The 25,121-nt window shown below is 45.0% G+C and overlaps 1 protein-coding gene across 1 annotated transcript in view; it reads left to right on the top strand.

Annotated features, from left to right (window-relative positions):
* The window catches only part of cog5 (component of oligomeric golgi complex 5), a 78,832-nt gene that overhangs the window by 49,022 nt on the left and 4,689 nt on the right, over positions 1 to 25,121 (top strand). Inside the window, exons 8-16 of the mRNA XM_026148263.1 lie at positions 2,687 to 2,846; positions 4,003 to 4,115; positions 4,224 to 4,301; positions 7,451 to 7,532; positions 22,129 to 22,333; positions 23,272 to 23,433; positions 23,661 to 23,760; positions 24,065 to 24,175; positions 24,641 to 24,703. Coding sequence (XP_026004048.1) covers positions 2,687 to 2,846; positions 4,003 to 4,115; positions 4,224 to 4,301; positions 7,451 to 7,532; positions 22,129 to 22,333; positions 23,272 to 23,433; positions 23,661 to 23,760; positions 24,065 to 24,175; positions 24,641 to 24,703 — 1,074 coding nt within the window. The remainder of the gene's footprint in view (positions 1 to 2,686; positions 2,847 to 4,002; positions 4,116 to 4,223; positions 4,302 to 7,450; positions 7,533 to 22,128; positions 22,334 to 23,271; positions 23,434 to 23,660; positions 23,761 to 24,064; positions 24,176 to 24,640; positions 24,704 to 25,121) is intronic.

Raw genomic sequence — 25,121 nt, 5'->3', positions numbered from 1 at the left:
TGGACGTGCTGGCTGGGCTGTGTGGGAGATTCACCTCAGTCCTCTGATTTTTGCTAGCAGATACCCTGTAGCCCATCTGGTGAGTGGGAGCTCCACTGACCCACGTAAAAAAACACAACAACAAAAAAACCCACACTGCTCTTCTTTATCTAAAAAAAACAAACAGTGGCTAAAGTCTATAATGTTAATATTATGGGTAACTCTGTTTTCATGAACATCACTGAAGAGCGCTGTTAGGGTTCGTCTGATGTCCTGTCAGACTCTAACGTTAAGGTTTCTAAATGTAAACGTAGCACCGTTGGTGCTTTCACTGTTTCATAGGAACACAGATTAGCTTAGAAATCATCGGCTTAGCTTGCTCTCTCTTCATCACCGCTGACTGCTGCAGTATCCGCATCACTGCCGACACTGCACCGACTGTCTGCCAGTGTCCGACTTCACTCTACCTTTCCTAGCGCATAGGACCCAGAGATACTCCACTGCTCCTGTGGGGCAGCTGCCCATTCCTGAATTGGAACTCAGCCCTTTCTGACTCTAAGGTGCTAACTCTCATTTTTGCAACTTCACACCATTGGCTGCAAACCAGAGAAAACTGCCTGATAAAACCACAAAGATAAAATCGTCACCGACGGGGAAACCCTGCAGCTGCTGACTGCTTCTAGAAATGCTGTCTGTGATTGTTAACCCAGCTCTCAGGATGGTTCTTGGTTTGACATACAGCATAGAAACTAAACATGTCACAGTATTCCTTGAAAACCCTCTTTTCCCTGATCATTAATAATATTTAATTTAAATGTATAATAATGGATAACACAGCAGTTGGGAGTACATTTCATTACAGTAGATGTCCCTAACTGTGACTAAATAAAGACACATAATTCCTTCTCTGTTATCTTCTTCGGTACCATGTGCCGACGCACTACTTTCAAAGAGGTCGGTTACCTTCTGAATACTTTTACTGCATATGACTCTGAATACTGTGACTCCTCTGAGAAAGAAACCTTGGCTCCCTGGTATAACTCTCAGATGCCCGCCCATCCCTGAGTCTGGCTCTTCTGGAGGTTTCTTCCTATTAAAAGGAAGTTTTTCCTTCCCACTGTCACCAAGTGCTTGCTGATAGGGGGCTGTCTGTTTCTTGGGGTTTTCTCTGTATTATTGTGGGGTCATTAAATTACAGTATAACACGCCTTGAGGTGACTGTTGTAATTTAGCACTATATAAATAAAACTGAAGTGAAATGAATTGAATTGATTGCTACAGGGACCAATTGGCCAATAATAATGGTTTTTAGAGACCTGGTCCTTCTGAAACACCCCCAACAGGAATCCCTGAGGGACGTAGCTGAGTGCTTTCTAGAAGTCAATCAATCAATCAATCAAAATTTATTTATATAGCACATTTTTAGGACTGAAGTACACCAAAGTGCTTTCCAGTAAAATCGCAGTACAAATAAAATCACAATAAAATATAAATTACAAATATATAAAATATAAGATAATTACAAGTCCACAACACTCATCTAGATTGGCTGAGCAAACGCCTTGAATAGCTTCAAGAGGATAACGAGCTTGAAACGGTCCCATGGCCAGAAAGAAAACCCCATTGTTGTTCTGGCTCTGTGGCTCTTCTAACAGCCCGACTCCCCCCCCCCCCCCCCCCCCCCCCCCCAACAATGGTCCCTAGTGGGTAACGACCAACACCCCAGTCAACATGACTGAAGTCACAATTTGTCCTTTCAGGAGTAAGTTGATATATAATGTCAGTCTGTGTTAAGTACACTGATTGCTATCAGGACAGGTTAGCTTAGCTTACCATAAAGACTGGAAATACAGGAGAGCAGCTAGCCAGGTTTGTTCAGACTTACCAACTCCTCAACATCTCTGACGAACATGTTTGAAGAAATTAAAAAATGACTAGGATGTTTCTTAATGAACAGCAGCCAGTACTTCTGTAGTATTTCTGGTTGTTTCCTGGCAACGTTGTTGTGACGACAAGACTGTGGCAAGTTTACCCCCTGGCACATTTCATGAGAGAGACGTGGCACTCATATAATCCTGAAGAGATTGTGCTGCCCTACAGAGGCGATCGACATCCATGAATGCACACAGTAGAGGCCGAGGACAGTTTCCGCTTTATGTAGCAGTCATATTAACTTGCTACGTTGTATCTAAGTGCTTCTGATGTTTTCTTTGATTACTGTGTCCATAATGGGAATTAGCATGGCACGTGCTTGGAGATTAGACGGGATACCGATTCATTCAACACTCAAGCACTGAGTCACAGACTCACAACGCGTGTCTGTGTGTGAGTGTGCTTGTTTGCAGGGCGGGGATTTATCAAGTGTTACAGTAGATATGCCTAACAAAGACGCTAACAAAGCTAAGAAGTGTAATGCAGGTCAAGTTAGCCAAACATTTTTAGCGACCTTATTAATGCTATCAGAAAGGCTTTTATAGAAGATAACTGACACTGACAAAAACAATAATGTTACTTTTCTCTCCATCAAATGTTTTTTGTTCTTGTGTGAATTAAGCTAAATCTAAATGAATGTAGCAGTGGACCTGCAGCTGCTTCGTTCTGTGAGATTAAGCTGTTTGGTGACCGCTTTTAAAGCTGATATCGACGCCTCATTCATTTTCACCCCCCCCCCCCCCCCCCCCCCCCCCCTCTTTCTTTTGATAATCAGAACCCAACCCAGGTTGGCACAGCCCTTCAGGTCTTCTATAATCTGGGTAATCTCAGAGAAACCATCAGCCATGTGGTTGGGGGTTACCAGACCACCATACAGGACAACATCACTAGTGCTCTTGACATCAAAGGCCTGACACAGCCAGCTAACCCCAGAGGTAAGCCTGAAGAAGACTGTGCTTCAGAAAGGTTTGCCCACTGAGTGCATTGTTCTAATTTGTAATGATCAAACAGAAGAACATTTAATAAGTGGATCTATTTCATGAGTTGGTTTGAAAAACAGTGGTGTGAACAAGTGTTTACCCCCTTTGTCGCACATAAATGTTTCAGATCAATTTGAATATTGGACAAAGATAACACAAGTAAACACAAAATGCAGTTTCTAAATGAAGGTGTTTGTGATGCAGACTGCTTCTGCCAACATTTGTGAAAGAATGGGTCACTTGGTGAATTCCAGATTGGTACTGTAATGGGATGCCACCTATTGTGATATTTCCTTACTACCAAATATTCCATAGTCAGCTGTTAGCGGTATTCCAACAAAGTGACTGGGAATGACAGGACCTCTGCTGTGTACAGTCACAGAGCGGGGTCAGCGGATGCTGAGGCGCATCGCGCACAGAGGTCCCAACTTTCTGCAGAGTTAGTCGCTATAGACCTCCAAACTTCATGGGGCCTTCAGATTAACTCGGTGTGTACAGAGCTTCAGAAGCTGTTTGGATCCAAGCATTACATCACCAAAGCGATGTGTTGGAAGCAGTGGTGTGGCGAAGCTATGGAGTGACGAGTTGCGCTTCTCCACATGGACCAGTCTGGGTTTGGCAGCTGCCAGGAGAATGATGCTTGTCTCACTGCGCTGTGCCAAGTTTGTGGGGGGGGGTTACAGTCTGACCTCACCAATGTGCTGCTAAGATGGCCAGAAATTCCCACAAACACCACAGACACACTTCCAAACCTCATGGAAAGCAGGTAGAGTCGAAGCTTTTGTAACTGCAAAGGGCACATTGTACTAAACTCTGTGGTTTAAGAATGTTGCTCATGTGTTTGATGGCAAATGAGCAAATACTTATCTCGGTCCTCTGTGCCACTGAACTCCACAAGACTATTAAAAACTGTATGTCAGTATTATTCCATTACTGAAACTAGTCCCCAGCGTATATACTGCAGTATTTCACACTAAATTTGTTAAAATCTGCAATCTTTATGAGACTATATTTGTAAGAAATCGTCGACACATGTTGAGTAAACCTGGAGAAAATCTAATTAGGAAGCTGCTTTGTTGGTGGAAATGATTTGTGGTTGATGTTCCTCTAGGCGCTCCTGGCAGAGCAGTGCTACCAACACCAGGCAACACAGCTGCTTTCCGTGCTGGTCTGTGGACCAACCTGGAGAAACTGATGGACCAGATATGTGCTGCATCCAGACAAGTACATATACATATACACACTGAAGCCTGAGCGTTAAATAAAACAGCACAGCTGCCAGCGTGGCTGATGAATTAAGTACGAGGCCATCTTTGTTGTGTGTCGTTTCAGGTGCAGCACCTGCAGAAAGTCCTGATGAAGAAGAGAGACCCCGTCACTCACGTGTGCTTCATTGATGAGATCATCAAGGTGGGTGAGCTATACTGCTACTCTGGTGTTTCATTAGTGAAACCCAGTAATAATACTCAAGCAAAAGTCACATGCAGAATAACCAGGAGACTTTACATGTCAGTTGGTCCAAATGGAAATAAAATACTTGCTGCAGACCTCAGTAAATTATATTTTTATAATTACTTTCAGTATTCTGTTCCCCTGGTGTCCCACTCGCAAAGGAAGCACGAGTCCCAAAGAGGTGTTTAAAAAACCGGGACAATGTTCAAATTTGAGATCAAGCCCATTTGATTTGTTTATACAGTGTTGAGAGAAAGAGTTTGGCCCCGTCCTGATGTTTGTCACACTTAAATGTTTCAGATCAAACTGTAAATGTTAGACAAAGATAACACACAAAATGCAGTTTCTAAATGAAGGTGATTATTATTAAGGTGAAAAATCTGCACGTGTAAAAGTGATGGCCCCCTGGTGGGCCCCCTCAGCGTCTGCAATAACTGGCAGTGAGTCTTTACAGCTCTGTGGAGGAATCTGGGTCCACTCATATTTGCAGAATTGTTGTAATTCAGCCACATTGGAGGGTTTTTGAGCATCAACCGTGTTTTTAAGGTCCTGCACCACCGTCTCAGTTGGATTCAACTCAGGATTTGACCAGTCTTCATTTGGTTTTTCTTAAGCCAATCAGAGGACGACTCACTGCTGTGGTTTGGATCATTGTTGCAGAACACAAGCGTGCTTCAGCTTGAGGTCACAATCAGATGTTGGGACACTTTCCTTCAGGATGTTTTGGTCGACGGCAGAATTCATGGCTCCATTTTCCCAGAGGTGTAAAGTAACAGAGTACAAATACTTTTGGTCAGGCTGGTCCTATTTAAGGTATCTGTTGATTGAGAACAGGTGTGGCAGTAATCAGGCCTGTGTGTGGCTGAAGAAATCAAACTGTGACACACCACAGTTAATTCATTTTATAACCGGGGGGCCATGCAGGTTTAATAATAATCACCTTCATTTAGAAGCTGCATTATGTGTTTATTGGTGTTATCTTTGTCTAACATTTACATTTGTTTGATCATCTGAAACATTCAAGTGTGACAAACATCAGTACGGGTGCAAACACGTTCTCACACAGCGGCCAGCAGCACGAGTTCGTTTGCCTGCCTCCACAGAAACCGAGTTGTAGAAATGAAAGCAGGAGAATGTTACTATGGAAACAAAGCTCTCACCAATTACCCAGAGATGGAGGTGTGAGTTTGGGACCTAATGACATGTCTAAATGCAAGTCTCCTCAGCAGTGCAGCAGCACCATCAGCTTCACTGTTATGGACACAAGTATACATGTAAGAATGGACTGGCTGTCAGCAGCTCTGAAAGCATTACATGAAAATATGTTGAAGGTACAGTCAAAGTTCTGAACACTAATTCAGACATGTAAATGTGACAGAATCAGCTGTAAATTATTATGAGGAAGATGTTATTTTGCATCATGTACTCAGGAGTGTAGCTGAATAACACCTCGCTGATTCTGAAGTAGTTGTTACATTTCTGGGGCTTTTTCATGCACAGTTACACACAATTATGCAAAAACCTGTTTGTTCTTCCACGTTACAGGAGCGCTTGTTTTCCCCTCCATCACAGTTTTTCATGTGATAATAGTAAACTCACCACACGCCCATTCTACTTACAGAGAAAATCTCTGTGTGACAAACATGTGGCTGACCTGAACAACTGAGCTGATGAAACTCTGTTTAGTTCTCCACACTTGGTCAGTGTCATTCACCTAAAATCATAATAATATATTAATAATCATATGTCAGTAATATATGAAGTTACTGTAACTACGAGTGGATTCTGCAATAGAGAATGCAACAGCCAGATATGAACCCACTCCCAGAGATGAGCCAGTCCTTGCCAGTACTCTTTACCAGCCCTGTAACCTTTTGCCGTGTCTTTTCATTTCCAAACCACAGTGTTAAAACTCTGGCTGTAAAAATCAGATGATAAGTTCAGGATCCTGTAAGCAGGAGATGAACAGACACCAGCAATCAGCCACTCACAGTCAAGCCTGAATTTTCACGGTAAATAAAACACAGACCGGTTCTTTGTACTCTACCTGAACACTAAAAGGGCTTTACATACAATATTCACACCCACTCATACAAGGACTGTGCTTTCTAAATAACATTCACATACATTGGATTTACAGCTTGGAAACTTGGAGCATATCCACCAACCCAGAGTTAACAAAGTGTTGCTTTGGCAAAATAAGCATGAACTGTAAAACTTGTCTGTACTGCCAAGATTGCTGAGCATGTCCTCACTGAGCACTGAGCAGGCTCTATCCATGAATGGCTCTACGTTACTGAGAAGCAGATTAAATCCTTATTTTTGTGACGGATTGTGACGCTAATACTGGAACACATTAAGTTATTATGGATCTGGATCTTTCAGAGAGTGACTTTTGTCCTGTCTGCCTCCCCTCATACCCAGCTGACCCTCCCTCCTCTGGTTACGCTGAAGGGAGTTTTTCCTCCCCACTTTCATCAAGTTCTTGCTCATAAAAGCAGTGGGGGCTCTTTAGCTTACAATATAATGCATTTTGAGGTCACTGTTGTTATAAATAAAACTTAATTCAATTTGAAAAAAACTGAATTGAAACTTGTCTCTAAATTCCAACTTCAAAGTAACTTTGGTTTCTGTATTTCTAATTAACAAACAAAGACAGATGTGCAGACAGTGGGGAAAGTGAGAGGTCAGAGGCATGCCCAACAGACCTGCAGCATGCTTCTCTAATAGAGCACTGAGAACAATACACAGGAACATGCCCGGTTCCATGAAATAATTAAAGCACTTTCCACAATCAGGTTACCGTATGTGTGTTGATGTGTGTATGTGTCTGCAAGTTCATGTTTCATACGAGTTTTGATTGTAGTTCCTGTGTGTCGATGCAGGTGTGAGTTTAACCCGTCAAACGTGGGAAAGTGTCACACAGAGATTTTCTCTGTGAGTAGAATGGGCGTGTGGTGGGTTTACTGTTATCACATGAAAAACTGTGATGGAGGGGAAACAAGCGCTCCTGTAACGTGGAAAAAAAAGGTTTTTGTAGGGCGCTGGTTAATCAGGGCGACGTGGTCGAGTGTCAGATAATCAGTATTCCTTTGTTTTACCAACAGGATAGTCAACCTGATATCCTCTACACCTTCTGGAACAATATAACTACGACGCTCAGTGAAGAGTTTCATAAAGCGACTGAAGGTAAGGCTGTTTATTCTCCCGTTTTCACTCCTGTGCACCAACGTCTGTCATGATTTTTCTTTTCACACAGATTCAAACAGAGTTTGTTCCACTTGTCGAGCTGTTGTGTAAGAAAGTAAATGTTCTGTGTTGTGCATATGTAACAGAAGCATCGCCATGTCCCAGAGCGCGCTGTGCTTCGGGTGAGCTCAGTCCCAAACCTGCAGACACATCCTGTTTTCTGTGTTTACATACAATCCAGATGTCATAGGGAGAACACTGGACAGGTTACCCATCTGTCACAGGGCTGACGCGGAGAGACACTCGAATATTCACACCTGTGGTCTGTTCATGCATGTTTTTGGACTGTGGGAGGAAACCAGAGTATGCAGAGAGAACATGCAGACTGCATACAGAAACACCTCAGTATGCTCTGAACCGTAGGACTTTCGTGCTGTGAAGCCACAGTGCTAACAACAATACTAAATAAATCCATTCTCGTGCTCGGTGAGGAAGCCGGACATGCAAACACCATACCAGCGTGCTTCCTTTTAGAAATACTCCAAGTTCTTTATGTCTGTAACAAAGTTAAATGATGACCATTATTTCTACATTCAAATCATTTGTTGTAATAATATTTATTTTGTCATTTTCCATTAGTAGATCTATTTTCGTTCCCAGTTGAAATTTCACGCAAAGCACTTGAAATTGACAGAATAGACACTCTCAAATCAAATCAAATCAAATCACTTTTATTGTCACATCACATGTGCAGGCACACTGGCACAGCACATGCGAGTGAAATTCTTGTGTGCGAGCCCCACAAGCAACAGAGATGTGCAAACACAACAACACAAACGAGCAAAATACAAGAATGGCCAACCTGAAATTAATAAATATATGTACAATATATAATAGTGTATGCATTTCTGGATGTGTATACTAAATATTTTCCTGTGTGTGTGTGTGTGTGTGTGTGTGTGTGTGTGTGTGTGTGTGTGTGTGTGTGTGTATACACATTTTTACAAATTAAATAGTAATAAAAAAAAAAATAATAATAATAATAATAAAATATATAAAATATACAGAGTTGAATATGTGCAGAACAAGTGGCGTTTATATACAGTGTGGAGTGCATAATGTTGAAGTTCCAGTAGTGAAGCTGAGGTGTCTATGACGTGTTCAGCAGTCTGATGGCCTGGTGGAAGAAGCTGTCTCTCAGTCTGCTGGTACGGGACCGGATGCTGCAGAACCTCCTTCCTGATGGAAGCAGTCTGAACAGTTTATGGCTGGGGTGACTGGAGTCCTTGATGATCCTCCCCGCTTTCCTCAGGCAGCGCTTCCTGTAGATGTCTTGGAGGGAGGGAAGCTCACCTCCAATTATCCGTTCAGAGCACCGCACTACTCGCTGGAGAGCTTTGCAGTTGTAGGCGGTGCTGTTGCCATACCAGGTGGTGATGCATCCAGTGAGGATGCTCTCAATGGCACAGTGATAGAAGGTCCTGAGGATGCGGGGGCTCATGCCGAATCTTTTCAGTCTCCTGAGAAAGAAGAGGCACTGCTGCGCCTTCTTCACTGTTTTGTTTGTGTGTACTGACCACGTAAGATCCTCAGCCAGATGTACTCCAAGGAACCGGAAGCTGCTCACTCTCTCCACAGCAGCGCCGTTGATGGTGATGGGGGTGTGTACTTCTCTGCACCTCCGGAAGTCCACTATCAACTCCTTTGTCCTTGCGACGTTGAGGGTGAGATGGTTGTCTTGACACCAGTGGGTCAGGGCGCTGACCTCCTCCCTGTAAGTCGTCTCATCACCGTTGGTGATAAGACCCACCACTGTAGTGTCGTCCGCAAACTTCACAATGATGTTGGAGCTGTTAGTGGCTGTGCAGTCATAGGTGTAGAGTGAGTACAGGAGAGGGCTCAGTACACACCCCTGTGGAGCACCAGTGTTCAGTGTGATGGGGGATGAGGTGATGCTGCCCAGTCTGACCACCTGGCGTCTGTCAGACAGGAAGCTAAGGATCCAGCTGCAGAGGGAGCTGCTCAGTCCTAGATCCTGCAGTTTCCTGTCCAGCTTCGAGGGAACGATGGTATTGAATGCTGAGCTGTAATCTACAAACAGCATCCTCACATACGTGTCTCTCTTCTCCAGGTGTGACAGGGCAGTGTGTAGTGTCAGGGCTATGGCATCATCAGTGGACCTGTTGTGGCGGTATGCGAACTGTAGAGGGTCCAGTGAGTCGGGTAGTGCAGAGCAGATGAAGTCCCTGACCAGCTTCTCGAAGCATTTGCTTACGATGGGGGTCAGGGCTACAGGTCGCCAGTCGTTCAATGAGGAGATGGTGGAGGACTTGGGTACAGGGACGATGGTGGCCATTTTGAAGCAGGCTGGGACTACAGACAGAGAGAGGGAAAGGTTGAAGATGTGCGTGAACACTCCAGCCAGCTGAGCCGCGCATGACCTGAGGACGCGGCCGGGAATCCCGTCCGGACCAGTAGCTTTGCGTGCGTTCACCTTCCTGAAGCACCTCCGCACATCCTCCTCAGACACAGTGTGCGCACTGACGTCATCCGCGGTGCGCACACTGTCCGGTCTCGTGGTGTTCGCTGCGTCGAATCTAGCGTAGAATACGTTTAGATCCTCACACAGAGAGGCCGTGGTCTGCGGTGTGCTGGTTTTCCCTCTAAAGTCTGTGATCGTGTTTAGTCCCTGCCACATACTCCGAGGGTTGTCAAACTGTTGCTCCACCCTGTCCCTGTACTCACCTGTACTCACGTTTGGCTGCAATCTTTTGGTCTATTTATATAAAAATGTCTGCATGTAAAACCAGACATTACCGGCTTTAGCCTTTCCCCTGTCCTGCAGAGAGCCGTGTGGATTCTCTGAGCCTTTGCCCTTGAAGACCTTCACAGAGAGTTAAACCTCTCCCTACAGGGTTTACACTCAGTTCCACAGGACTCTCGATGCTGTGGGGCTATCTTGGCTGGACAGTGAATCTGGATTGGCAGGCTTCCCCTTTTAAAGAAGTATACAAGTCTACTGGAGAATTTGTTTTGTGGGATGTGACTGAGTGTCCTGATGCGGGTTATCTCAGAACATAGTGTTGGACTCACTGTTTCAGCTATTTGGTCCCTGTACGTGTCCCTTTGTTGGGCAGCCATTGCAAACTGCACTGGTGTTGGTGTGTGACATGCTGTGAGTGAACATTAGCACATAACCCTGTAATGATGCACACACATGAGATGCTGTTTCTGATTTCACAAACAGCTTACAAATTGTCTTTGAGATGCAGTTAGTTGATGACAGTTGTGGCCAAAAGCTGTGGGCAGAAACCAAAAGAATGAAACGGTGTCTGGAAGCAGCAGAAATGAGCTTCAGGGATTTGGGTCGTGCCTCAGAGACAGGAGAAGGAGTTTGATCATTCAAGGCTCAAAACAGATCTGCTGCACCTCCACAGCCGTTTGAGGTGGTTTGCGGATGTGGCTAGGATCCCGATTGGACGCTTCTTAGTTTAGGTGTTTCAGGATTGGCCTGCAGGGGGACAGACCTGGGGCATGCTGCAGAGATGGGTCAGTGTGGCTGGTTTGGAAACACCTCTGTGTCTGCCTGGAAGAGCTGGAGGAGGGAGTCAGGGGGAGGGTATCTGAGCATCTGTACTGAGTTTGCTGACCTCAGTCTAGTCTGTCAGCAGATGGTGGTGGATGGAATCAGGTTTTTTGTTTGGCTAAGAAAATGAGCATTTGGAAATGTGGCGTGGTTTTTGGGGTTGCTGGGCCTCGTGTCTAACTGCAAAGTTTTAAACACACATAAGAACCAACAAAAAAAAAATTCAGTAATAACTTTGTCAGTATTGATTATTGATTACAGTATTGACCATTTTCAGTGTTTCTGGTGAGTAGAATCATCTGGAACAAGTTTAAAATGTTTGAAGGTTTTGGTTTAACTCAGTAATCATCCCTCAGGTGTTCTTCATCTTATCAGACTCTGTAAACTACAGGTGTCCAGCCCCAGGCCTCGAGGGCCGGTGTCCTGCAGGTTTTAGATGTGTCCTTGATCCAACACAGCTGATTTAAATGGCTAAATGACCTCCTCAACATGTCTTGTAGTTCTCCAGAGGCCTGGTAATGAACTAATCATTTGATTCAGGTGTGCTGACCCAGGGTGAGATCCTGCAGGACACCGGCCCTCGAGGCCTGGAGTTGGGCACCCCTGCTGTACCGGTGATGAATCGACAAAAGCAGCCCCTCAAAAAAACAAAGAAATAAATAAATTTTAAAAAGTAAATAATTTTGACGCAATTATTCTCTCGCTGTCACATGGAGGCGTTGGGTGGCGAGTGAGAACAGGAGAGGTGGATTTGGCTGCTCGCTAACATTTCACTGTCATGGCCTCTGTGTTGTGTGTGTGAGTGTGTGAGTGTGTGTTGTGAAATCTGTTTATGTTGTCCTAGTAAGGCTACCATGAGGGCAGCCACTAGAGGTCGCTAGGAGACCGGTGGTATATGTGTTTTTCCAGAAATTGATGTAGCGACGTACACTGCTGCTACAATTCAATAAAAGTGGTTCGTGCTTGAGAACCCTGCGTCTTATTGCCTCCGAACTATTCTTGAGCTCTCAGCGAAGGCGGTCGCACTTTCTCCTCTCCTCCTCACCCTTATCTTCCCTGCTTCGCCTCTATGTCCTTGTCTTGTCTTGTGTGAATTTACTTTCCCTGGAACAGTCTCTCACTGTTGTTCTCTAAACCTAAAAGAGAATTATGGATTTGATCAACTGGTCTCTGAGTGCTATTGACACCCTTTTCTCAACGAGAAGTCGGGGCTCGGGAGAGCCTGAGTTCCCTGGAGGGACTTTCCCTGCCGGTTACACGATGGACGGGTGGCAGAACTGGAGGACTGTGTGCCTGGCGGGACTGTCGATCGAGGACGCTGAAGATATCTACCTATTCGGAACCATGATAACAGGGTTCATGCTGATCGGCGTTGGCTTAGCCCTGGTTTATCAGAGAAATAAGAAAGCGGAACCGGCTGTTCAAACCCCCACAAGGCTGCCCGCTGGATTCGAAGCGACGGGACGAGGTGCGACCTCTCACAACGAACGTAATATGGTCAACACCTTGCAGACGCTTACAGCTGCTGTGAAGGCTCAAAACAACACCATTGAGCGTATGAGGGGAAACATCAGAGAGAGGCCTGCTCAAAATGAGACCCTTGAGCGACAGTTGGAAAACATCGCGGAACGGATCACTGCAGTTGTAAGGTCTCAGAATCAAAAGACTAACAACACCACGGAACAGAAGTTTGATACCATCATGGGGAGGCTCGCAGCTCTTCAACGGGAGATCGAGAGATCAGCCTCGGAGTGCTAGAATTCGAGCTGCTCACAAAGGAGAAATCAACAATATTCAACATTTGGACACCACGGCCCCAGCTGCAGGCCCAAGGCTGGAGCCCACCAAAACAACTCCCTGATAACGACTGTGTGATGACTATTCTTCCCGCCCCATGAAGGACACCTGGATTGGCTGGAGGACTGTTTACTTAGCCTGATAGGCCGAAGGACACTGTCTCAGCTAAACTATGGACACGCACACACACACACTTACACTGATAAGCACTCACTCATCCCCCTCCCTTTCCAACGCCTTCGATGCTTGTGCCCTACCGGGGATGATAGCAGTCAACTGGACCAGCACAGATGCTGCAGGACCGGATGCGCTGTCTACGCCGGCTCTCTCTTACCCTTTACCCGCCCTGTTGCTTGTCTCGTGTTTCTATGGTGTATTGATAGTCATGTGCTTTTGTGCTGAGGTGTTTTTTCTTTTATCAAACTGTTCTCCCACTAGGAGCTCAGTCTGAGTGGAGTTTTTTTTCTCCTCCTCTTACCTCATGTAGTGTATTTTCGTTGTTTTTTTCCTATCAGCCTACCTTCTGACATGTCTGCCCAATGTGATGTTTGTGTAAAGTTGGTCAGAAGGTTCCTTTGTGAGTGCGCATGCACCATTAGCGTGCTGCCTGCTGTAACCCCTAATTTCCCTCGGGATGAATAAAGTATTCTGATTCTGATTCTGATTCTGACATGGTGTCAGAATTGAGGACTTCACGCCGAGTTACACGAAGAAATGGCTAAATTTGGACCTCCGGAGCCGTTCGACTTTACACAGCTGGCAGAGTGGCCGATATGGCGGCAGAGATTCTCCCGTTTTCGAGTGGCGTCCAAGCTAGGGATGGAGAGCGGCGAAGTGCAGGTGAACTCGTTTCTTTACTCAATGGGGAGAGATGCCGAACCAATATATGGCTCATTTGTGTTTCCTGCTGCTACGGAGGCCAGGCCAAGTCCGCAGTTTGAGTATGATCTGGTTATACAAAAGTTCAATGAGCACTTTGTCCCAAAGAGAAACGTTATCCACGACCGCGCCTGTTTTCACAAACGGAGCCAGAGGGCTGGGGAGACGGTCGAGGCTTTCGTGCGGAGCCTGTACGAGCTCGCGCAGCACTGCGAGTTCGGCGGCAGTAAAGACGAGCAGATCCGGGATCGTATCGTCATTGGATTAATTGACAAAGATGTTTCACAAAAACTCCAGCTCGAGGCGGACTTAACTCTGGATAGAGCCATTCAACTAGCACGCCAGAGTGAACAAGTCAAACAGCAAAGTGCAGACCAAGTGGAAAGCACGGTGAATGAGGTGAAACAGAGGCATTATAACAGCATGAAAAGGAGTTACTACCAACCTCATCAGGTACATGAGCAACAACATGGTAAGAGTAAACCAAAATGCCAAAGATGCAACAGGGTGCATGACAAAAGAGAAAACTGCCCAGCCCGCAATAAAAGATGCAGAAAGTGCAATAAGTTGGGACACTTTGAAGTTGTATGCAAAACCAAAATGCTAAAAGAGGTCAGGGCTGAGGCTGTACAGGACTCAGATGAGGATTCATTCTTCATAGGGGAGCTTTTCCTGGGAGCAGTAATTGAGCCAAAAACAACAGTCATTGAGGAGTCAGGCTCAGATGCCGACTGGGACATTGAGCTATTGGTAAATGGCAGTCCAGTTGATTTCAAAATTGATACAGGCGCAGACACCACTGTTATGACAGAAACGACCCTTAATAAGCTACAGCAGAGACCCAAACTTATCCAGTGTAAGCCAACTGTGTACAGCCCTGGTGGAAAAGTCAAGTGCATGGGTAAATTCCTTGCTACTACAGTGTACAAAAGCCAAAAGTACCAGTACTGGATTACAGTTATAAAAGGGCAATATGCAAGTAACCTACTGGGGAAGACAGTAGCAAAGCACATGGGATTAGTCACTAGAGTTAACAAAATCAGTAGTGACTTAACAGAGGATGTGTTCAGAGAAATTGGCCTGCTGAACTGTGAACCTGTAAAAATCGAGCTGACCGAAGATGCAGTGCCATACAGTGTAACCACCCCACGCCGGGTGCCTTTTCCTCTCCTTCCAAAAGTGGAAAAGGAAATAAAGCGCATGCTCAAACTTGGCATCATTGAGGAAGTCATCGAGCCAACAGACTGGTGTGCACCAATGGTGCCTGCTCCAAAGCGCAACAAGGATGAGGTCAGGGTGTGTGTGGACTTAAAACGTCTGAATAAGGGAGTAAAGCGTGAACGGTACATCTTGCCCACATTGGATGACATAACTCCTAAGTTAGCAGGGGCTAAAGTTTTCTCCACTTTGGATGCCTCCAGTGGGTTCTGGCAAATACCACTGGATCCCAGCTGCCAAAAACTAACCACGTTCATAACTCCCATGGGCAGGTTTTGCTTCAGACGCCTGCCATTTGGCATAACTTCAGCACCCGAGATCTTCCAGCGGCTCATGAGCACCTTGCTCAAGGGCCTAGAGGGGACTGTCGTCGTGATGGACGACATATTGGTTTTCGGGGCTAACAAAGAGGAACATGACCAACGCTTAGGTGCAGTATTACAGACAATCAAAGCATCAGGACTTAAGCTCAACAGGTCCAAGTGCCACTTTGGAAAGAATGAACTACAGTTCTTGGGTCACATCATCAGTGCGGATGGTGTGAAACCTGATGATGGCAAGGTGGAGGCTATTGCCAGGATGCCCAGCCCCACCAATGTAGAACAACTCAGGCAGGTACTCGGATTAATAAACTATGTTGGAAAAGAGTGTTTAGCATCTGTCTGGGCCTGCGAACGTTTTACCCGCTACATCCAAGGCATGGGTCATGTACGTCTACAAACTGACCATAAGCCCTTGGTGCCTTTGATCAACTCATACGACCTTGATAAAACGCCACTGAGATGTCAGAGATTGCTGATGCGACTGATGCGATTCAATGTCACTGCTGAACATGTTCCCGGTAAACAGTTAGTGGTGGCGGACGCACTCTCCAGACATCCACTGCATGGATGCTACCCGTCCGAGACAGACAGCCAGGTCAAGGCATATGTGAGCAACGTAGTGACAAGCAAACCTATCAAGTCACATAAGTTGGAGGAAATTCGTAGAGCAACACAGAGGGACCCAGAACTTCAAAAAGCAATCATCTTCACCAGACAAGGGTGGCCTCGGAGAATGGCAAAGAGCTCACCACTGCAAGGCTTTTATGCAGCTAGAAGCCACCTTTCAGAATCAGATGGTCTAGTGCTCTACCACGATCGCATCGTAATTCCCACAGCACTCAGACCCAGTGTCCTTGACCAATTACATGAAGGCCACCAAGGACTAACTAAATGTAGAGAGCGCGCAAGATCAACAGTGTGGTGGCCCAACATTGGACTTCAAATAACACATAAGGTGAGGTCATGCAACTTTTGCAGAGAGCACAAGCCTACACAGCGACGGGAACCTCTCGTGACTACTCCTCTGCCCGATGGCCCCTGGCAAAAGATTGCAGCTGATCTTTGCGAGCTTGAGGGTAAGAACTTTCTTGTCGTTGTTGACTATTTTTCAAGAGACGTTGAGATTGCTTCCCTCACTACAAAAACCAGCAGACAGGTCATTAACAAGCTTAACCCTTGGTAAAACCTCAAAATCCCATCCTTTCGTGAACCTCGGGACCAAAAATGGTCCCGCCCCAAAAGTGCTCTAAAAATGTTATATATCAATATTTTTTTCTACTTTAAATTAGTCAATCTTTTAAAACTACTTCTGCTTAAAATATCCATGTCAAGTTTTAATTATATTTTCATTGTTTTAACCCTTTAAATCCCAGTTTTATTATATGAGCGCCCTGTTTTTTTAGCCCCAAAAAACAAAAAAACTAAATATTTTCCAAAAAAAACATTTGAAGTAATATTTGTTTGTTATTATAATTAGGCCTTTAGATGGACTAAAGATTGGCACCAACAGTCATTTCGATCGCCTTTTTTTTTTTTTTCCAGGAGCGCATTTCATAAAATGCACACTATCGACCACGCCCAAAAAGTGCTATAAAAAATTTATATATTAATATTTTATTCCACTTTAAATTAGCCAATCTTTTAGACCTACTTCTCCTTGAAATATTCATGTCAAGTTTTAATTACATTTCGCGGATTTTAACCCTTTATATCCCGGTTTCGTCACATGAGCGCACTGCTTTTTTTGCCCCAAAAACATAAAACATAAAACATAAAATATTTTCCAAAAAAAACATTTGAAGTAATATTTTATTGTTATTATAATTAGGCCTTTAGATGGACAAAAGATTGGCATGAACATTAATTTCGATCCGGTTTTAATTTTTTTTCCAGAAGCCAAAAATGTCCCCAGGCGGCGCTGCTGCTCCTGCTCCCCCGGGGAGGAGTGCCTCTGCCGCGGGTGTGTTTCGCGCAGCGCCGGAGCATATGGTTCGGTTCCCGTGTCTGCAGCACACACTTCCGCTACCACGTGAAAACAAATACGTCATTTCCTGTTGATTAAAAAAAAAAAAAAAAAAAATCAAACGAACCTAAGGGCAGAAAATGGTCCGGAACGAGCAGCGGGCCAAGCTTTCTGTGGTACGCGGGAAATTAGTGTGCCTTTTCCGGGTATCTGTCTCGAGCAGGCCGCTGGAGAACATGTGTATGTTCCAGCAGGCGTCACATGTGGAGCAAGGGCGCCACCCGGTGGACAAATAAAAAAATTACAACTCTAAGGCCTGTAGTCACTTTTTGGCACAACACCGGAAACCTGACGATCGATTTGACCGTAATTTTTCTGGCGTGAAAAATAGCGTTTATAATGGGTTTCAATGGGGCACAAATCGGCCACGAGGTTCGATAGTGGATGTATGCCTTTTATTCAGCCTTTTACTCAGACTGAAATTTTAAAATAAAATGGGAAAAAAATACATGTTTGAAAATTTGGCTATACTCCATTAAACACAGTGGAAATGGCGTGGAATTAAAAAACGGAAAGGCCACGAAATGGTCCCAGGTTCTACAGAGGGTTAAACACATGTTCGTTAGATGGGGCATCCCGTTAGAATCAGAATCAGAAAGGGTTTTATTGCCAAATGTTGAGCGGGTTTACAACATTAGGAAATTGCTGCGGTGCTTCAGTGCAAACATACTGTTATAAATACTGTTATAAATTAAGCTTAAATAGACATGAAAATAAAAATGAGAATAAGAATTAAAAGTGCTAAGTAGATAGATAGATATATACATGATATATACATGAGTGCAGGTGGTGATCAGTGCCAAACATGGAATGATGCAGTGAACACAGCGTAGGGTCATGTGTTAGTGGTGGGAACAGTCATATGGTTATTGTTCATGTGTCCAACAGCAGAGGGGAAGAAACTGTTCTTATGGCGAGAGGTTCTGGTGCGAATGGACCGGAGCCTCCTGCCTGAGGGGAGCAGGTCAAACAGACTGTGTCCAGGGTGAGAAGGGTCAGCTGAGATCCGAGCTGCACGCCTCAGTGTCCTGGAGGTGTACAGGTCCTGCAGAGATGGGAGTCTGCAGCCAATCACCTTCTCAGAAGAGCGCACAACACGCTGCAGTCTCTGTTTGTCCCTGATAGTGGCTCCAGCGTACCACACGGTGATGGAGGAGGTGAGGATGGACTTGATGATTGCAGTGTAGAATTGCGTCATCGTCCGTGTTGGCAGGTTGAATTTCTTCAGCTGCCTCAGGAAGTACATCCTCTGCTGGGCTTTCTTAATGACGGAGGTGATGGTGGGCTCCCACTTCAGGTCCTGGGTGATGGGGGTGTCAGTCAGGATGATGGGGGGGAGTGGAGCTGTGTGCTTCCTGAAGACCACAATAATCTCCACTGTCTTCTGGGCATTCAGCACCAGGTTGTTGTGGCTGCACCAGGACACCAGACGTTCAACCTCCCTCCTGTAGGCAGACTCGTCCCCGTCCGAGATGAGTCCAATGACGGTGGTGTCATCTGCAAACTTGATTAGCTTGACAGACTGGTGGGTGGAGGTGCAGCAGTTGGTGTACAGGGAGAAGAGCAGAGGAGAAAGAACACAGCCCTGAGCCGGTGCTGATGGTCCGGGAGTCCGAGACATTCTTTCCCAGCCTCACATGCTGTTTCCTGTCCGTCAGGAAGTCAGTGATCCACCGGCAGATGGGATCAGGCACATTCATCTGGGAAAGCTTGCCTCGGAGATGGTCTGGAAGGATGGTATTGAAGGCAGAGCTGAAGTCCACAAACAGGATCCTGGCGTAGGTTCCTGGGGAGTCCAGATGCTGCAGGATGAAGTGTAGGGCCATGTTGATGGCGTCATCTACAGACCTGTTGGCTCTATATGCAAACTGCAGGGGGTCCAGGAGGGGGCCGTGAGGGTCCTGAGATGGGAGAGAACCAGGCGCTCAAATGACTTCATGACCACAGATGTCAGAGCCACGGGTCTGTAGTCATTTAGTCCAGTGATCCTAGGTTTCTTGGGGACAGGGATTATGGTAGAGGACTTGAAGCAGGCAGGCACATGACATGCCTGCAGTGAGGAGTTGAAAATGCCAGAAAACACTGGGGCCAGCTTGTTTGCACAGTGTCCACAGGGGTGGACTACTCCAGCCAAGGTCATCAGTAAGTCTAAGGAGCCGAGATCCTACTTGGTGGAGATGGCGAATGGGAACGTGACTCGCCGCAACAGACGACACCTTCAGCCTGTCCCAGGCACCGCTGATCCTGAGGAGCAGCAGCAGAGCACTGTTCCAGCTACACCGACTACTCCAACTAAAGGGGCGGCTGCTTCCCAAGAACCACCAGTAAGGCAGACATTGCCAATCCCTGTCCCGGGGTCTCCTCTCCACCCTACCACACCTGTGAGAGTGACTTCCAGGGGGTGGGAGATTAAAGTACCTCTCAGATTCAGAGACTGAGGACTATCTCCTTTCTATGTTCTAAGGGCAGAATAATCCCTTATCAGGACTGAGGGTAGTCTACCCCTGTGATGTCCTGCGTTCTGACAACACTGTTTTATGTTTAAAGTACTTTTGTTAAAGGGGGAAATGTTGTGAAATCTGTTTATGTTGTCCTAGTAAGGCTACCATGAGGGCAGCCACTAGAGGTCGCTAGGAGACCGGTGATATATGTGTTTTTCCAGAAATTGATGTAGCGACGTACACTGCTGCTACAATTCAATAAAAGTGGTTCGTGCTTGAGAACCCTGCGTCTTATTGCCTCCGAACATGACAGTGTGTGTGTGTGAGAGAGAGATGAATTCCAGAACAGAAGTAAAACAGGTGATCTGTTGAATAATTTGGTCATTTGGAGGCTCGGTTGCATAAGTCTGTGTGTTGTCGTCACTTTAGTCCTTCTGCTCTCTCTGTTTCCATCTGACGTATTTTTCTTTCTGTTATCAGATTGATTTGCTGTTAACAAGTATCATTTCCTCCTGTCAGTGTAACATTTTTACACGTATTTCAGGAAATTGATGAGGTTTTTTCTTTGTTGTTTCAGCTGAGCCAAAACCACACCCACTTTAACACGTTGGTTGGCGTCTGCATTGATCAGCCTGTCACTCGCCCTTCCTTCCATGTAAAATCCACTAAATTGAAATTAATCCAGTCTCATGAAGCCCGTTCATAGAGGTGGTTATATTTTGAACGTTGGAAACAGCCAGGTTAGCGCTTTGTCCTTTTCCCAGTATTAATGCTAAGCTAGGCTAACAATGTCCCGTAGTACCAAGGGCGTAGATTTGGCATGGACGGAAGGGACATGTCCCCACCAATATCCTGCGATTATTGAATTGTCCCCACCAATAATTTGATCTCTTCGAGTAAAGAACAACAGTCCCGATAGTAAGAAAAACCGATCTGTCAGCGTCTCATTCACCCAGCGGAGCAGAAAGAGTTAAATTACTTCTCTACTGGAGTCCTAGTCATGTGACAAATATGGCCAATGTGATTGGCTGTGCCTTTCAGGGAGCTCTGTTTAGTTTTAGCAGCGGCAAGCCTGCGCTGCGAGGAGGAGAGGAGGACGGCAGCAAAACGGAAGAACCTGGATGTAAGAAAGTGTTTTTCAAAGAAACCTGTCAGTCACTTAAAGTCAAGTTCACTCATAAAATGTGTCCGTCATAATAACGTTACAGGCGATGCTAGGCTTTGGCCCACATCAGTCTAAGTAAGACTGTATGTAACCATGAATAACCTGTTTTGGAAACTACCTGCACAACAGGCAGCACTGTTAGTTCTTTCAGTCTCAGAGCAGCATTTCTAATTTTGATTGAAACTGTCAGAGAAAACGGCAGCCTCGAGCAGCCCGGATATTAGTTTACAGAGGCTGTTAGAATTATATGTCTAACGTTAAAATGTTGGTGACACAATAATTTCATCCTAATGGCTCTGACATATTCATAGGGTTAATTTTGAGACAAAATGTCATGAGGTCGTCATGATTTTACAAATATTCCACCTTGTAGTGGAGTTTGCACAAATTGTTTTAAAAATGCACTCAGCCTACAAACATTACTGATGAGTGAAGATCTGCACAAAGTGACAGAAACACTGAAGCAGCTCCACATTTTATTCTTATTGTCATGTATGTCCTGTTTGTCAGGTGACAGAAGAACCAACACAAAGCTCAGAGAGTAATGATGACACAAGATCACAGGTGAAATTGGATGATGACTTGTTGGTTCATGACTGTATTTGAAGCTATTTTTATTTTAGCATGATACCTGATTTATATGGATTATGGCTGAAGTAAACTAAAGCCTAAAATACTTAGTCAGTCATTTGTTTAATAGTAATTTAACATTACATAATTCACATATAAAACTATGAATTGTAATTTTAAATGGTTTAAAAGCATGCAGAATAGCATATGTAGGCAAGTATATTTCTCCTTTTTTATCAAGAAGCAAAGACAAAAAGGACAAAAATAAGAAACAGGACAGGGTTCAGTGGTTGAATCATCCGTCCCCATCAATGCCAAAACCAAATCTACGCCCTTGCGTAGTACACTGGACACTGCTGGCTCACTGACATGGTTTTGCGCTTCGGTTTGTAACGTGCACGTTGTGGAAAAAACTACGAATATTTCAGAGAAACCTGATCGAGCACTTGTGAAGTGTCCAAAATCCTGCAAACGTCTGCTGAGCGGGATGTCTGTGAGATCGCTCTTTCTGGTCTCACTCAGAAAAAACTGAGACTCTGTTCATGAATCCAAACTTTAATTGTGTGTTTTTCTCTGTTTGTGGTTCTTTTGTAGCCTCGTCGTTCTTGAAGCAGGCATTTGAAGGGGAGTATCCCAAACTCCTGCGACTCTACAACGAGTTGTGGCGCCGACTGCAGCAGTACAGCACCAGTCTGCAAGGAGCGTTAACCAGCAGCGGTGGGATGGACGCGTCTCTGGATGTCTCCACAGTAGAGACAGACAACCAGGACCTGTTTACACATGGGAAACAAGACTACAAGTGAGCCCAGTCAAACACAGCAGCACGCACACAACAGCTTGTTCAGTTTGAAGCACAGAGAAAAAGTTGAATTCAGAGCGTATTTGAGTTTTCTTGTTTTGAGTCACACCTTAGTTAAACATTCAAGTAGAAAGTCTGCTCGACTCACAGGCAGAGTTTGTGTCCTCCTACAGCTTCGAAGGCTTCCTGGGTCACAGGTCAAATGTCTTCACTAAATGTATTTTTAGAAGCAGAGACGACCGTTAAGAAACAACAAGAAAAACACTGTGCTGCTCAGTGAAGCCAATCTGATTGGTTCTCACTGTCGGAGGGCAAAAACAGATGGGACAGTGTTTGATAAGAAGGTCTAACAGAGAACAGTGCAATGAGGGATTGTGTGTACACAGTGCAGCAAAAACCTGAGGAACAAAGGCATCGTGTTACTGATGGGGCACAAAGACATGGCAGACACAAAGTCCTCTCATGTTAGTGCGTGTGCACTAATGACAGGATGTGAGGGCAGATACTTGGAAGTAGAGTGACAAGCTACACACATCTGTCTCTTCATGCAAAAGCAAAGGAATAACTGCAACAGTTTATGTACTTTCCTTTTCTTGCATTGTCACGATGTATAACAGTTATTAAACGAATCAGCACTCAGCTGCACTGAACAGTAATGCGATTGGATAAGGTGGCGTTTCAGTTCCACTTATGTCAGACAGAGAACATCTTTGTTTTATGACGATGATGACACCATGATAACTGAGAATGTTTTTGTGCTTTTAAACGTAACCTTAAAGGAAAGTCTCCGTCTGTTCAAAGCTTCTCACCAGCAAAGTGTGTGTGTGTGTGTGTGTGTGTGTGTGTGTGTGTGTGTGTGTATATCTCAGTTCTATTTTGAATGATGTTTAATTAATAAATTTAATTCAGTGTGTATCTTTGTGTGTGTGCTCGTGTAGCCCAGAGAAGGCTCTGAAGGACTCTCTGCAGCCGTACGAGGCAGCCTACCTGTCCAGGTCTCTCTCTCGCCTCTTCGATCCCATCAACTTGGTATTTCCCATGGGGGGCCGCAACCTGCCTTCCAGCGATGAGCTAGACAGCATCATCAAGACCATCAACAGGTGTGTAGGCTTTTCATTATCCAACATATCAAGAGTTTGTAGTTTCGTAATACTGATCAGTGGATCGTTAATTGAAATATTAAATCAAAAGAAGAAACTAGTGAATGGTTGGGGGTCAAATTTAAACATGATTTTTCTTTCCTGTTGGAATGTTCTGAATCATTATCAGTGAAAACACAGTGTGTGTGATTAAAGCCGGGCACGCTGACTCTGCTGGTTGTTTGCAGTGAGCTGAATGTCGCCTCGGTGGATCCGAGCCTCTCTTTGGCTGTGGCCAAGAACGCCGCCAAGACGGTCCAGCTCTTCTGTGTCAAGTCTGAACAGCTGGTGCGTACCTCACTTAGTGTGTGCAGTGCTAAAGTAACCTTTGAAGGTGCGTTCATGTTGATCACTGAGACTGTTCCAAGAGGAGTTACAGAATTAAGTCCAGAATAGTAAATATGTGGCTGTGGTTCCCTCCCACGCTGATGAGGGTGAAGGTGCGTGGCTGTCTGTGTTAGCTGCCAGCGTGTCCATGATGTACCCTGAGCCTGCTGTGTTAGCACTGCCACAGCGTAAACCCATTAGGACAAAGAAAGCTGTGGGGATGCCGTTTCCTTCCTTGCTCTCACCTCTCAAACTCTGTCTCCAGTTGTGCACTCAGGGTGATGCCAGCCAAGTGATTGGTCCACTAACAGAGGGCCAGCGGAGGAATGTTGCTGTAGTAAACACTCTATACCGCCTGCAGCAAGCTGTCACCAAGGTAGGAGTAAGACCTTGAGTCCAGTTACTACAGCAGCATGTGCAACAGTGTGTTCTCCCCCGTGGACTATTAACCCACTGTCACAGCAGAAGAAAGGCACAGGATGCTGGGATAGCTCGCTCAGGCGAGCTGTGTGAGCAAAGGCTAATGCAAGGCCGTGAGTTTGAGTCCACTCCCAGACAGTTCATGTCTATAAATGTGTATAAAAGATGATGATGATGATGATAATGTTGGCGTAACGTAAGAACTGCGTTAATCTCATGTTTCACTGAAACTCTGAAGGGTGAAAAAAGTTTTGAAACTTTAACAGTCAAATGTAATTTATGCATTCAGACTTTAATCAATACATTTCTGTTCATGTTGATTAGGAATGATTAAAAAATGTGACATTATGGTCTTTTACCCAAATTCAACACGATGCAGTGTGTGACTGATGTGTGTGTGCTAACCTGTTTTATCTCATAGATCATTTCAGGCTTGGGATCATGTCCACAAGCTGCTGCAGAGTCCCTCGCTGCTTCTTTGGAGGTATCCTCTTAGCAGTAATTAAGTACTTCTCTGGTATGCGAGTATTTATCACTAATGCTGTGTCTTCGCACACACGTGAACTCGAGTTGCGTCTGTGACCTCCCGTCATATTTCTTTTCAAGATTTTCTTATTTAATCACTAGTGTACATATATTTATATTTATAGATACATATATATATTTAGTCATCTTTTCTCTTTTACCATGTCTCTCTAATATTTGCTCCTTACTATTTTTCTATTTTCTTTATTATTTTATTTTATTATATTTTCTTCTACTGTACCATGCTGCTGAGTGACTGCTGCTCGTCAAACACATTTCATTGCAATGTTGACCCTGTGCTAACTTGCATATGACAAATAAAACTGAAACTGAACTGATGATGTCGGCTTCAGCTTCTGGTCACGCGTGGTTTGTGA

Source organism: Astatotilapia calliptera, chromosome 17 (assembly GCF_900246225.1).
Source record: "Astatotilapia calliptera chromosome 17, fAstCal1.2, whole genome shotgun sequence".
NCBI lineage: Eukaryota > Metazoa > Chordata > Actinopteri > Cichliformes > Cichlidae > Astatotilapia > Astatotilapia calliptera.
Note: the sequence above shows the minus strand (reverse complement) of the source record. Positions and strands in the feature narration are given on the sequence as shown.